This window comes from Dendrobates tinctorius, unplaced genomic scaffold (genome assembly GCF_039654945.1).
Source record: "Dendrobates tinctorius isolate UK_male_01 unplaced genomic scaffold, ASM3965494v1 ptg000057l, whole genome shotgun sequence".
Taxonomy (NCBI): Eukaryota; Metazoa; Chordata; class Amphibia; order Anura; family Dendrobatidae; genus Dendrobates; species Dendrobates tinctorius.
Window position 1 is genome coordinate 8875510 of NW_027361725.1, and position 15308 is coordinate 8890817.

The 15308-nt window shown below is 46.0% G+C and overlaps 1 protein-coding gene across 1 annotated transcript in view; it reads right to left on the reverse strand.

Moving 5' to 3' along the window:
• LRR1 (leucine rich repeat protein 1) overlaps positions 1-15308 on the reverse strand; it is a 29817-nt gene that overhangs the window by 3089 nt on the left and 11420 nt on the right. The window contains exons 2-3 of the mRNA XM_073577754.1: positions 3853-3951; positions 1859-2586 (exon numbers count right to left, since the gene is read on the reverse strand). Of these exons, the coding sequence (XP_073433855.1) occupies positions 1859-2586; positions 3853-3951 (827 nt within the window). The remainder of the gene's footprint in view (positions 1-1858; positions 2587-3852; positions 3952-15308) is intronic.

A 15308-nucleotide genomic window follows, 5' to 3' on the forward strand; every position in this document is an offset into this window, starting at 1 on the left:
CTACAGTGAAACATATGGAGGGAAAAAACAAAACCCAGGATTCCCAAAGCATAGAGGGTCGTGCAAAACCCCCACAACGGTGGACAGAGGATTTGGGCCGACAGCCTTATATGTTCTGCAAAAGGCTATGAAGACCCTGCCATTTTCTGAAAACCATCGTGCATGAAACCTGACGGAGGTCACATCCAGACGATAACTATTATTTTCACAAATAAAACATGGAACCATGACAGTCTATGGGCGTGTTCACGTGTTTTTACACAGAGCAGTTGTCCGTTTTTGAGCAGAGTTGCAGAACAATCTTGCCCATTTAAATGAATGGGTCCGTGACAAAGACGGCCAGCACATAACTTCCCTTGTCATGCAAGTTGTTTTGTTTATATTGCTTAATGGGTCTGAATTATCTATCACAAAGAAGGAAAACGACTACCACACAGATGGTGAAAAAGGAAACCGAGACCAGAATCATACACAAATCGGATGCAACACACGGGTGTTAAATGGCCTTTTTTTCCACATACATAAAAACCCAGGTGTATGAATGATGCTGAAATCTTGCGGTGCTGACACAGACAGAACGGCGTCTGCCAGGAGAATACACAGATTTGTTTTCTGACAAAGTAGACAAGCCGATGTCTAGTGACGTGAGGAGCGGTCAGTGCGGAGGTCTTTTACCCCAGAGTTATGCAACGAATAAAGACCACGAAATGATAGAATTCTCCCTGGAACCAATGAAGGAGGGTCTGAGCTCCTGCCAGGCCCTCACAAATCTGCCATTGTAATCCCCTTTCTAATATATGCAATCACTATGATCAGTGTACGGAGCTCTGCAAATTCATACATCAGGGTGGGAAATGGAATAAAATGAAAGTGGTTTAACATGACTAGGATATTGATCATTCTCTAATATCAGATAAGTGGGGGCCCAACCTCTGGAAGTACAGAGCAAGAACAGCTCCATACACTGTGGTGCCTGTTCTTGGTACTGCAGCCATGCTCCTATTCACTTCAGTAGAAGCGGAGATGCTGCAGCCAAGAATCGCCCCTACATTTGCCAAGCTGTGATGTTTCGGCCCTGGAGACTTTGAACTTGCAGTGAGCAGCATACAGCCGATACCTGGGGTTGTTGGAGGTCAGAAGCCTCCAATCTGATACTGATGAGGTTATTTAACTCAGACAGCATACTTGGGTTTTAAAGGGATTTGCCAGGACTAGGATATTTAGGACACTGAGCATTGTAGTCCTGGCTAATCCGTGAAAAACCCAAGTATGTTGTCTACAATATAAAACCTCACCCAAACAGGTATGAGCACGCTGTGATCCAATATATCAGGGGCAACCCTTTCTGGGGCAACTCCTTTCTAATGTTAAGATATTTGTTTGCATCTAAAGGCTGAAATCCGATATGAACCTAATAACTTGGATCTTCTATCATTTTAGGGCAGGAGAGGGACTTGTGCAGTGGATGGGAATGTCTGATGGCCTAACGCCCTTGATACATCAGAAGCAAAGTGGCAGCTGTGAGCAGGACAGGAGCAGGTTCAGAGGCTTTGGTGTATATGCCAGACGAGTTTATAGAGGCCCATTCCCCAGAAAGCGGACAAGACTGTCCTTATGGGACACATCAAGTCTTTAAGTGTCCTGTGCTCTTCTATTCAGAGAGACACAGTAAAAATACTGTATTATGTGAATACGGCTTAAGCGGGAAAGCTTCCATTCACTGACAGCAAACAGTTATTCAAGAAAATACCTTCCCCATGCTTTTTCAACAATATTACATTCACAAACAGTCAGCAAAGTGTTAACCCCCCCCCCCAAGAAAAACAAGCCCCAAAACAAATTGCACGTCACTCTATACCTGTAGCCAATTGTCGCCCTTGAAGCGGTTTCCAGTAATGTAAGTGGGAACTTCAACAGGATGTCGGGGGCCATTGGATTCGCTTTTGCAAAGGGATTCCCATAGAGATCCAGATTCTCCAGTGCCAGCATTTTGAAGCTGTTGGGAAGATATGGAAGCTTATTTTTGGTGGCGGAGAAGAAGCGCAGTTTCCTCAGCTTGCCAAAGGCAAACGGCAACTGCACCAGTTCATTTCCATCCAGCTTCAGGTTGACAAGTTCTGTAAAGTTGCAGAACTGGACAGGGAGAGCCTTCAGTTTGTTTTCACTCAAGTCCAAAGACTTCAGAGACTTCCTCCAGGTGGAGTCGCACAACTCGACCTCAAACGTCTCCAGAAAGTTGCAGTGCAGGCTCAGCTCCTGGAGGCACAACAGGTCCCCGATGGTCTTCGGCAGCTTCTTGATGTGGTTGTTGCTGAGATCGAGTTTCTGAAGTCTCTTGAGGCAGAGCATCCGCATGTCCAGACGAGCCAGCTTACAGAAGGAGACCTGGAGATGCTCCAGTGAGTAGGGGAAGCTCTTTGTCAGGGGATAGTCTTTCTTGCAAGTAATAATCATTCTGGTTCTGGGTTTTTCAATTTCAGAGGTCTTGGCGGGAGTCAAACGGGACAGTGGCACAGGGCTGGCATCGGTGCCCTTGTGTGCTAAACTCACAGCAGAGAGAAAGTTCTTCAGGTTGCAGACATCGGCCTGTAACAAAGAAAATATAGAAATGTTAGTATGGAAAAACAGAAGTCTGGGAGTAGATTTTTCCTCCTAGATGTGTTCATTGTAGTCTACAGGCGGTGTCTGGTGCTGCAGCTTGGGTACACAAAGGTGGCTCCGTTACTGGCCGTGCAGCACTGACTGGTGGCGAGAACTGTTGCTCTCTACAAAACTGTGGCACTGAAGTTAGAGGTGATAGCTTATGACGCCAAGGCCAAGTTCAGCCAGCCAACAGGCAAAAATAACGGAATAAATGGATCCATGTGCAGGTTCTGCACTCATCTGCTGTGACCGACATACAGGGGCCGGGTCTTTACAATAGTGCATGCTGCAATCCTCTCTACACAAACCTAAAGACCATGTGAAAATACACTCCTGCACTAGCACATGGGCCAACACTAGTCAGCAACCTGTCCATGGACAGTCAGGAGACTGAAAAGATACCTGTCTGAATGAGGACTAAGTTGAGATAATAATTCTGCCATTCATTTTGTCTGTTTTTTAATTCAATAAAACTGTTTTGGGGTAAATTTAAGTAATTGATTATTTTCTATTAGCTAAAAAAAAAAAAAATCAAGTGACACTGTACACTGATCGGTGCAGAGCAGTCAGATGGCTGTCTCTGGACCGTGCATGGCGCCTCCTGTGGGTCTGCAATCGCCACAAATTCTGCCAAGATTGACGCGTTCCACTCTGCCCGTTGTGTCTGCACAGGTCTTGTTCTATACCGTGCATATTCAAGAGGTTGTGAGAATGATGTAGAAGTCATCTAGTTCAGGGTTCCCCAACTCCAGTCCTCAAGGCCCACCAACAGGTCATGTTTTCAGGATTTCCTGAGTATTGCCTAGGTGATAATTGCATCACCTGTGCAATACAAAAGAAATCTTGAAAACATCTGTTGGTGGGCCTTGAGGACTGGAGTTGGGGAACCCCGAACTAGTTCAACCAAGGAAGGAATGGCGGTGATTGTGGGCACAACGGAGGGGTCAAGCGCAGGGGCCACTAAACCGATTGGCACAGGAGAAATATAAAAGGCATTTTCATAAGTATGTGCTGCGGTATTCTCTTATAAAGTGGTTCCAGGAGTACTATTAAACAGGGTTAAAAGCTGGTGGATACGGAGTCTATAGGGAGAACATGGTGACATGTTCCCTTTAACTATTTAGGGCCCCCCTGCCTGCCTTGGCAAATAATTGGCTCCCCATGATTTTGGGCTTCTGATGTGCTGTGTAAGTACACTCACACTTGTACCTTGCTGAGACATATATCCACCGCCGGCTCTCTAAGTCGTATTGTAGCCTTTCCTTCACTTACAAACTTGGAAAACAAATTCTCAATATTCTCCTGCAGCTGTATGGGAGAGAAGACACAAGCGATTAGAGTCAGAGGTGACATAGACCAGATACTAAGGGTGCAAAACTGCATTTACCAAGTATATTGACTAGGAACTATACTGTAGTAGTTGTGACATTGTGCAATCGATTGCAAGTCTGACTTTCACAACTTATTTTCTACTTTGAAAGTTGATCAGCAGTCATTAGTAACCTACTAAATGGCCAATATTCACCCATCTTGGGAATCCAGACTGCAAAGTAAAAGTAATATGTTTGCACAGAAGAAACACAAGATCACTGTGCACCTCCATAGGGATCATGTGGGTTGATCAGGAGGTCAGAAGAGATTTTACCAAATCAGAATGCGGTGTGCATGTGCCACCTAGTGGTGGAATCCAGCATACTCGCCTTCATTACTTTGACGTCTGCAGATTTACTAAAGTAATTTTATAATAGGAATGTTCAGGCTGGGGACCTGGTACTAATACAGGACCATTCAGAAAGGAGTAAAATCCTGTAGTTAAAGTCACATAAGTGGAACATACCAGTGACTGAGAATCAAAGCAAAACTGGCTTAGTTGCCCATCGCATTTTGATTTTCTGGAGCTATTAGTAAAATGTGCGACATGAGATGGCAACATAAAAGAGACAAAAAGCTATTTGCATGTTGGAATTTAAGCACGGGTTCTGCTGTGACACTTTCAGAATAACTTTGGAAAATGTGCTTTGCATTGAAACTGCTTTGTGTTGAGTGAAAGAATTCACTGTTTGACTGTTTATGTCCGTGGTGCCCAAAAACTTTGGAAGAGACCATGAACAGCATTGGAGCATTGTACGAGTGTAGTCCTAGAAAGTCGGCCAGGCTGAATAGTGTGGAACTAGACATGCCTCAAACAATGGCATTGCGCAAAATCTGTGGTCCCTTTTTACCGAGGATCTTGTCATCATGTTAAAGGAACGGCTTATTCTACAGATGAACTATGCCTGGCAGATCGTCCTCCATCAGCAAGACAAGAACATTTGGATGTTGTATGAGTTGGAAACACTTCACCAGCGGCTTGTTCTCTCGTTTATGAATACTGAGGCTATAAAAATGTTCTGTCTAAAACTAATTAAGCAAATCTGCAGATGTATACAATGAAAATGCAAGGCCAGATGAGAACACAGTAGGAATGGCGATGGACACCGCAGTATTAATGATGGGCATGCAGGAGTCAGATGTGCTTAAACTCCAGAATCATGGCCGACACCTTTATATCCATGAACACAAGTATGACAGGTTTCTAGGCATTAGAATATTAGTAATGTCCACATCTCTCCACAAAATACAAGGGGTTGTTCTGGACCTAGATATTATTTATCTGTCCTTACGATTGATGGAGATGCCAAGTGTCAATCAGCTGTTTTCAGCTCCTGCAGTGGTAGGAAGTGCACAGCTCCACACATTGTTTAGTGGCCGTTGTCAGGTACTGCAGCTCAGCTCCTATTGAGGTGAATGTGATGTAAGCCGCAGTACCTGAGAACAGCCACTACACAGGGGTACAGGGCTGTGCTGTTCATAGGGAGAGCTGCTAAAAGCTGATTGGTGAAGGGCACTGGGCATCATACTGCTACTGATCTGATACTGACCACTAATCCTAAGTGCGCAGTCAGATAATTGTATAAAACAGACCGCAATTCATGGACTGGTTGGTGGGTCATCCAACCCGAGCGTGATTGTGTCATATATATGAAAAGGTCACGCTCGGGAGACCTGCCTGCTGTCCAATTTATAGGGTCATCTGCCTGTGCCCTTAGAGCAAGTGCAGATGAGGGTATTTTTGGTTACAGTGCGATCCAACAGAACATCAGATCGCACTCGGACCAATGTTAGTGCATGAGGCTGTGCACATGCCAGAGGAAGAAAGATATATATATTGCTGCATGCACGAGTTTGATCTGAAATTTGGAGCACACTTGGCCATACTAGTCAATGAGTGGCATGGAAAACATTGGAAGCCACTCAGATGACATAAAAATGAGGTCCGATTTCCACGCACTGACACAGTGGAGAAATTGGAGACCTTTTTTTCCTCTATCTTCCCATTTGAGAAAATTGATTCCCACCACTTGCGAGTGTGATGCGAGAAGCTCTAGCCTCGCGCGTCTCTCACCTCAATACCTGGCACTGCCGCCGACACTAAGGACTGGAGTGAATCACTGCGTTGAGAAACACGTGATGGTGTCTCCGCAGTGTTTGATGTTGATCTCCATGAGGTCAATCATCCTCATTTTTCATAGTCTTCTACTAGGCATTGCTCCTACTAGCCAGTTTCCTACTCCACACTGATGAGGGGCAAATACCCCGAAACAGCTGTCTGTGGATGGATACCATGTTTTGGCATAGGTGGTTTCCTTCATTGGAGACTGCCCTTCCCGTGGTTGTTCCTTCCCGGTGAAAGACCTGGCTAGTCATTGCTTGCGTTGAGAAACATGTGATGGTGTCTCCGCGGCTTCTGTTTTGCATGTTTTGCATATTTCCCATAAGGGATGGGGGCAGTGCTCTAGAATCACTGCGTTGAGAAACACGTGATGGTGTCTCCGCAGTGTTTGATGTTGATCTCCATGAGGTCAATCATCCTCATTTTTCTATACAGCTGAGCGCTCCGTTCCAAACCGCTGGCGGCAGTGCCGGGTATTGATGCGAGTTTCTCACATTGCACTCGCAAGTGTGGCCCCAGCCTATGCCCCGTGTATCATTAGCATAATCAGCCTGATTCTCTTGGAGGAGAGAACCTGTGTCCCTCTGCACTTGCCCTTACAGTAGCTCATCTATGTCTAAGCCCTGGACTACACCTTTAGGCTACGGCTACACAGAACAGCTAATGATTTCCTATGGTGCCGCGTTATGACTGGAAATCTGCTACAGCGACCCAAGACTTGCAAATATTTATAGTGCTTTGAAAAAAGCACTATCATGTAATCCGAACGCTGCTAACTTATTCTTCTTATTCAGTTGATTTCCGCAATTAATGCGGCCTGAACGGCTACACGCACAGACTCCGTTGAGGCGTCGTTTCGAAGCCAGCGTCCACGAGAGGTGTGCTAAGTAATTTTCGTGTCGATCGGATTTGTAGTTTTTGCGCAATTTGCGTTTGAAATTTTTTTTTCCCGTGATTGGAATGCACTGTCTCAATGCATTTCAATGGGAAAATTTTGCCATAGGAATATATTGGGCAGTCGTGAGGTGATTCAAATGGCAGTTAAGCTCATTGATATGCGCAGGCAGACCCACTATGCCAACGCCTACAAACTTTTCATGACCCCTCCAGGACAGAGTTTCTGCCAGATATCAGCTCTTAAAGCGAAACCCAGAGCAAAAATGGAAATCTAGCTTCATCACATGATGCATGCCCCTGAGAGAGAATGTGCACTAAAGTGGATTTAGAAGCCCAGTGCGCCAAACTGGCTCTTAGAGGGCCGACGTGCCAAAGTGATTCTTAAAGGGCCGGCGCACCAAAATGAGTCTTAAAGGGCCAGCGCTCCAAATCGGAGGCTGATTGACCCCGCCCACCAAATCCGACCCAGAGGGACCCCCCGCCCACCAAATCCGACCCAGAGGGACCCCCCGCCCACCAAATCCGACCCAGAGTGGCCCCGCCCACCAAATCCGACCCAGAGGGGCCCCGCCCACAAAATCGGACCCTGAGTGATCCCGTCCACCAATTCAAGCCCTGAGGAGCCCAGGCCACCGAATCGGATCCCGAGGGGCCCCACCCACCAAATCAGACCCTGAGGGGCCCCACAGGCCAAAGTGGCCCCTGAGAGGCACCCACAGTTAAAACGGATCCTGAGTTGAAAGTCTTGCAGGGGCAGCAGGCAAGTCTCTCTTAAAGGGGCAGCCCGGGCACCATTTCAAAGCACTATCTGTACTTCCTTCAGGAAATATACATCTAGTTCCAAATGTGATGCATTTTGTGCCACTGGTGGCACCAGATTCACTTACCCTAGGCTTTAATGCAAGAGACTGACTTGACTGTAATTTATATGAAAAAGTGAAAGGAAGTGTGGAAAACAGTATCACCAAAATATGATATACTTTTATATAAAAATATTGAACAAACAATGACATGGAATAATAAAAAAAAAGCTGAAATAGTCCATTGGCTGTGTCCATGTAAGGACAAACACCCCTTCCTTAAAGTCCATGCAAAGGTACACCACTAAATATATTAGATATAGAACACAATGAGTATGAATAGCATCATGGAACTTGTTATGTCTCTCCATAAAGATCTAAAAGTGCAGACATATGCCCCAGAGCTAGCAGCCAGGACACTATATCGCCACCAAAAGCATGCAATTACCCCCTGAGGAAGCCACGATTTTGGTGGTGATACGTGAGGGGTCTCCACTCCTCACACTCAGGTTCCACTTATACATGGCTGCACACACAGTGTTCTGGCTACTAGCTCTGGCTCATATGTCTACACTTTTAGATCTTCATGGAGAGACATAAGTTCCATGAAGCTATTCATACTCACTATGTTCTATATAGAATATACAGGGTAGGCCATTTATATGGATACACTTAAAATGGGAATGGTTGGAGATATCAACTTCCTGTTTGTGACACATTAGTATATGGGAGGGGGGAAACTTTTCAAGATCGGTGGTGACCATGGCGGCCATTTTGAAGTCGGACATTTTGGATCCAACTTTATTTTTTCCAATGGGAAGTGGGTCATGTGACACATCAAACTTATTGAGAATTTCACAAGAAAAACAATGGTGTGCTTGGTTTTAACGTAACTTTATTCTTTCATGAGTTATTTACAAGTTTATGACCACTTATAAAATTATCTATTTATAAAGCACCATTGGTTCCATGGTGCTGTACATAAGAATGGGTTACATACAAATTACAGATATCACTTACAGTAAACAAACTAACAATCACAGGCTGATATAGAGGGGAGAGAGGACCCTGTCCTTTCGGGCTTACATTCTACAGCAGTGTTTCTCAACTCCAGTCCTCAAGACCCACCAACAGGTCATGTTTTCAGGATTTCCTTAGTATTGCACAGGTGATGCTGTTAATGCTTGAGCAGGTGATGAAATTATCACCTGTGCAATACTAAGGAAATCCTGAAAACTTGACCTGTTGGTGGGTCTTGAGGCCTGGAGTTGAGAAACACTGTTCCACAGGATGGTGGGAAAGGAGACAGTAGGTTGGGGGGTTGCAGCAGCTCCAGTGATGGTGAGGTGGTAGCTCCATTAGTGGTGAGGAGGCAGCAAGGATCATTGCAGGCTGTAGGCTTTCCTGAAGAGATGGGTTTTCAGGTTCCGTCTGAAGGGTCAGAGCGTGGTTGATAGTCAGACGTGTTGGGTTAAAGAATTCCAGAGGATGGGGGATATTCGGGAGAAGTCTTGGAGGTGGTTGGGTGAATAGCGAATAAGTTTGGAGGAGAGAAGGAGGTCGTGTGAGGACCGGACATTACGTGAGGGAAGGTATCGGGAGATTAGTTCAGAGACATATGGGGGAGAAAGGTTATAGATAGATGGCTTTGTAGGTCAGTATTAGTAATTTGAATTGGATACGCTGAGGGAATGGGAGCCAGTGAAGAGATTTGCAGAGGGGAGAAGCGGAGTAGCGAGGAGAGAGATGAATTAGTCGGGCGGCAGAGTTAAGGATGGACTGGAGAGGTGCGAGGGTGTTAGCAAGGAGGCCACAGAAAAGGATGTTGCAATAGTTGAGGCGGGAGATGATGAGGGCATGCACAAGTATTTTAGTAGATTGAGGGTTGAGGAAGGGACGGATTTTGGAAATATTTTTGAGCTGGAGGTGACAGGAGTTGGAGAGAGATTGGATGTGCGGTTTGAAGGACAGGGCAGAGTCAAGGGTTAATCCGAGGCAGCGGACTTCTGGTACGGGGGAAGCATGATGTCATCAACTGTTATATATAGGTTGGGTAAGGAAGATCTGTGAGATGCAGGAAAGATGATCAGTTCAGATTTGTCCACATTGAGTTTGAGGAAGTGAGAGAAGAAGGAGGATATGGCTGATAGACACTCCGGAATTCTGGAGAGCAGAGAGGTGATGTCTGGGCCAGAGAGGTAGATCTGAGTGTCATCGGCATAAAGGTGGTACTGGAATCCATGGGACTTTGAGTTGCCCCAGGCCAAGTGAATAGATTGAGAAGAGTAGGGGTCCTAGAACATAGCCTTGGGGGACTCCAACAGAGAGAGGGTGGAATGAGGAGGTAGTGTGGGTGTGGGAGATGCTGAATGTGCAGTTGGAAAGGTATGAAGAGATCCAGGATAGGGTGAGGTATTTGATGCCAAAGGAGGAGAGGATCTGTAGTAGGAGGCAGTGGTCAACTGTGTCGAAAGCAGAGGACAGGTCTAGAAGGAGGAGTATAGAGTATTGTCCGTTAGCTTTGGCTGTAAGTAGGTCGTTGGTAATTTTGGTCAGGGCTGTCTCAGTGGAATTATGGGGAGGAAACCAGATTGTAGATTGTCAAAGAGCAAGTTAGATGAGAGGTGGGAGGAAAGTTCAGCGTGGACGTGCTGATCCAGGAGTTTGGAAGCGAATGAGAGCAGCGATATTGGGTGATAGCTGGATATGGCTGTTGGGTCGAGGGTTGGCTTTTTAAGGATAGTCGTGATTGTGGCATGTTTGAAAGCAGAAGGGAAGGGACCAGAAGTTAGTGATAGGTTGAAGAGGTGGGTTAGGGATGGGATAAGAGTGGTGGTGATGTTGGGGAGGAGGTGGGGGATGGGGTAGGGTCAAATGTGTTCAAAGTGCTGTCCATTGTGTTGGATTGTCGATGCAACCCTCTTCTCCCACTCTTGACACACTGATAGCAACACAGCAGAAGAAATGCTAGTCTAAGGGGGGGTCAGATTCCTTGTAGGAATGCTCGGACCTGACACCCATAATGTGGTGGTGCACCATCCTGCTGGAAAAACTCAGGGAATGTGCCATCTTCAGTGCATAAAGAGGGCAACACATCATGTTTCTATACTAATGCACAAAGCATGGGCAACAAACAAGGAGAACTGGAACTACTAACACAGGAAAAGAAATATGATGTCATTGGAATCACTGAAACTTGGTGGGACAATACACGATTGGAATACAAGGCTAGAAGGATACAACTTATTTGCTAGAAACAGACTTGATAAACGAGGAGGAGGCGTCGCATTGTATGTTAGAAACGCGTATATCTGCACAGAGATTGAAGCTTAAGAGACTGGGAGTTCTGTGGAAACTGTTTGGGTAAGAATACAAGGACAGAACAATGGAAATGACACCATTGTAGGCATTTACTACAGGCCGCCTGTGCAAGCTGAAGATATGGATGAACTCTTTATGCATCAAATGGCCAAGTTCTCCAAAAAAATATGACATACACTGTGTTCCAAATTATTATGCAAAAAATATTTACTCATATTTTCTCTAAATTACCTATATGAATTGCAGTCAATGTTATTTTCTAGTCATCTACTATTCTAGTATAATTGCAATGTATTTGAACAAACTGCCTATGAACAGTATATTTTTAAAAATAAGAAACACTCAAAATGCATGTTCCAAATTATTATGCACAGCAGAGTTTTCAACCTTTTTATTTTTATTTTGAACAAAAAAATGGTCAATTGTGAAATTATAAGCATTATCAGCTTATTACAAAATGAAATCAAACAGTTTTCAAGTCAAAACTTTATTCTAGGTGATGTTACATTTGCACATAGGACCCCTTGTTCGAAAGAAGCTTCTGAACTCTCTCGTCCATTGAATTTGTCAGTTTTTGGATGGTTTGTGCTTCAATTGTTTTGCATGTGGACAGAATACCCTCCCAGAGCTGTTGCTTAGATGTGAACTGCCTCCCGCCATCATAGACACTCCTTTTGATGATGCTCCAGAGGTTCTCAATGGGGTTGAGGTCAGGGGAAGATGGTGGCCACAGAATAAGTTTGTCCTCTTTTATGCCCATAGCAGCCAGAGATGCAGATGTGTTATTTGCAGCATGAGACGGTGCATTATCATGCATGAAAATGATCTTGCTGCGGAAAGCACGGTTCTTCCTCTTGAACCACGGCAGGAAGTGCTGTTTTAAAAACTCCACATAGATTATGGAGTTCATCTTTACCCCTTCAGGGATCCTAAAGGGGCCGACAATCTCTCTCCCCATGATTCCAGCCCAAAACATTACTCCACCTCCTCCTTGTTGGCGCCTTAGCCGTGTTTTCATGGGGTGTCCATCAACCAGTCATCCTCCACTCCATCCATCTGGACCATCGAGCGTTGCACGGCACTCATCGGTGAACAAAACAGTTTGGAAGTCAGTCTTCATGTATCGTTTGGCCCATTGGAGCCGTTTCTGCTTGTGTGCAGTGGATAGAGGTGGTCGACAGGATGGCTTACGCACAGCTGCAAACCTCTGAAGGACCCTGCATCTTGTTGTTCGGTGGACGTTGGAGGCACCAGCAGCTTCAAAAACTTGTCTGCCGCTATGACAAGGCATTTTTGCAGCTGCTCTTTTAACCTGACGCAATTGCCTGTTGGAAAGAGTCCTCAATTTTTCCTTATGAGCACGCACACGTGTGTGCTGGGAATCAGCTACATACTTCTTGATTGTGCGATGATCACGTTGAAGTTAGAGTTGAGCGAAATGGGTCGAAAAAATTCAAAAGTCGCCGACTTTTGGCAAAGTCGGGTTTCATGAAACGAAACCCGACCCTAGGATGAGGTCGGCCACGAGGTCGGCGACTTACGCGCCAAAGTCGCGTTTCAAAAGTTTGTTTTGCGCTCTTTTTCAGCCAATCAGGATCCACGGACACTGTGGGCAACGTGATGACCTAGGCACGGGTCACCACCATCTTTCAGAAGGGCATGCAAGTGATTGGCTTGCTTTGGTGGGCGTCACAGGGGGTATAAAAGGGCGTGCACGCCGACCGCCATCTTACTTCTGCCGATCTTAGTATAGGGAGAGGTTGCTGCTGATTCTGTAGGGAGAGCGTTAGGCAGGGAAGACGACAAAAAAACTGCTTCTGCTGCTAGCGATTTGGCCTGCACAACACACAAGTCACTATGTGTGCAGTGCAAGGGGAGGCTATATTGTGGTGTATCAGTGGTGTTGGTTGTTGGGCTGCCTTTTAAGGCTTCCTGACACGCTGGCATTGCTGTTTACCCACTGCTCTGCAAACTGCTTTTTTAAAAGCAATCCAATCTCCCTTATCCTCTAGTCACTTTTGTCACAGCTGTGCCATCGAGCGTGTCACATAGCGCTCAGATATCAGTGGGCCTCACACAATCCACAAGTGTCCAGTGTCCAAAAGTGTACGCAGAGATTCAAAATCTCCATTATCCTCTCGTCACTTTGGTCACAGGCAGCTGTGCCATCGAGCGTGTCACATAGCGCTCAGATATCAGTGGGCCTCACACAATCCACAAGTGTCCAGTGTCCAAAAGTGTACGCAGAGATTCAAAATCTCCATTATCCTCTCGTCACTTTGGTCACAGGCAGCTGTGCCATCGAGCGTGTCACATAGCGCTCAGATATCAGTGGGCCTCACACAATCCACAAGTGTCCAGTGTCCAAAAGTGTACGCAGAGATTCAAAATCTCCATTATCCTCTCGTCACTTTGGTCACAGGCAGCTGTGCCATCGAGCGTGTCACATAGCGCTCAGATATCAGTGGGCCTCACACAATCCACAAGTGTCCAGTGTCCAAAAGTGTACGCAGAGATTCAAAATCTCCATTATCCTCTCGTCACTTTGGTCACAGGCAGCTGTGCCATCGAGCGTGTCACATAGCGCTCAGATATCAGTGGGCCTCACACAATCCACAAGTGTCCAAAAGTGTACGCAGAGATTCAAAATCTCCATTATCCTCTAGTCACTTTGGTCACAGGCAGCTGTGCCATCGAGCGTGTCACATAGCGCTCAGATATCAGTGGGCCTCACACAATCTACAAGTGTCCAGTGTCCAAAAGTGTACGCAGAGATTCAAAACCTCCATTATCCTCTCGTCACTTTGGTCACAGGCAGCTGTGCCATCGAGCGTGTCACATAGCGCTGAGATATCAGTGGGCCTCACAAAATCTACAAGTGTCCAGTGTCCAAAAGTGTACGCAGAGATTCAAAATCTCCATTATCCTCTCGTCACTTTGGTCACAGGCAGCTGTGCCATCGAGCGTGTCACATAGCGCTCAGATATCAGTGGGCCTCACACAATCCACAAGTGTCCAGTGTCCAAAAGTGTACGCAGAGATTCAAAATCTCCATTATCCTCTCGTCACTTTGGTCACAGGCAGCTGTGCCATCGAGCGTGTCACATAGCGCTCAGATATCAGTGGGCCTCACACAATCTACAAGTGTCCAGTGTCCAAAAGTGTACGCAGAGATTCAAAATCTCCATTATCCTCTCGTCACTTTGGTCACAGGCAGCTGTGCCATCGAGCGTGTCACATAGCGCTCAGATATCAGTGGGCCTCACACAATCCACAAGTGTCCAGTGTCCAAAAGTGTACGCAGAGATTCAAAATCTCCATTATCCTCTCGTCACTTTGGTCACAGGCAGCTGTGCCATCGAGCGTGTCACATAGCGCTCAGATATCAGTGGGCCTCACACAATCCACAAGTGTCCAGTGTCCAAAAGTGTACGCAGAGATTCAAAATCTCCATTATCCTCTCGTCACTTTGGTCACAGGCAGCTGTGCCATCGAGCGTGTCACATAGCGCTCAGATATCAGTGGGCCTCACACAATCTACAAGTGTCCAGTGTCCACAAGTGTGTGCAGAAATTCTAAATCTCCCCTGTCCTATAGACACCTTGTACCTTGTTTTACATTACTATATAGTTTGTTGGACTTTGTCTACATTTCTACCAAAAATGAGGAAGGCTGGTGGAAGAGGCCGTGGAATTGGGCGGGGGTTGGCAGCTGGTAATGATGGTGTTGGATCTGATGGTAGTGGCAAGAGCAAAATAGGACCGAATGCAGGAGGTGCTGACCCTGCATCATCGTCTGGCTACGTAAGGCCTCGAACGCTTAGTTTTCTAGGAGTTGGCAAACCGCTTTTAAAGGCAGAGCATCAGGAAAAAGTTTTGTCTTACATTGCTGAATCAGCCTCCAGCTCTATCGCCTCCTCTTCTTCAGTTGTAAAAAGTAAAAGCACTGAGTCGTCATTGGAGGCTCATGTTCATGAACCACACCTTTCCTTGTGTCCTTCACCCCAACCAAGATTGAAGGATGACGCAGGCCTTTCTACTGATTACTCCATGGAGCTGTTTTCACATACCATGCCTGGATTATCAAGTCAAATGGTGAATTACCCAGGCCAAGATGAATCTGACATGGAGTGCACTGATGCACAGCCGCTGATG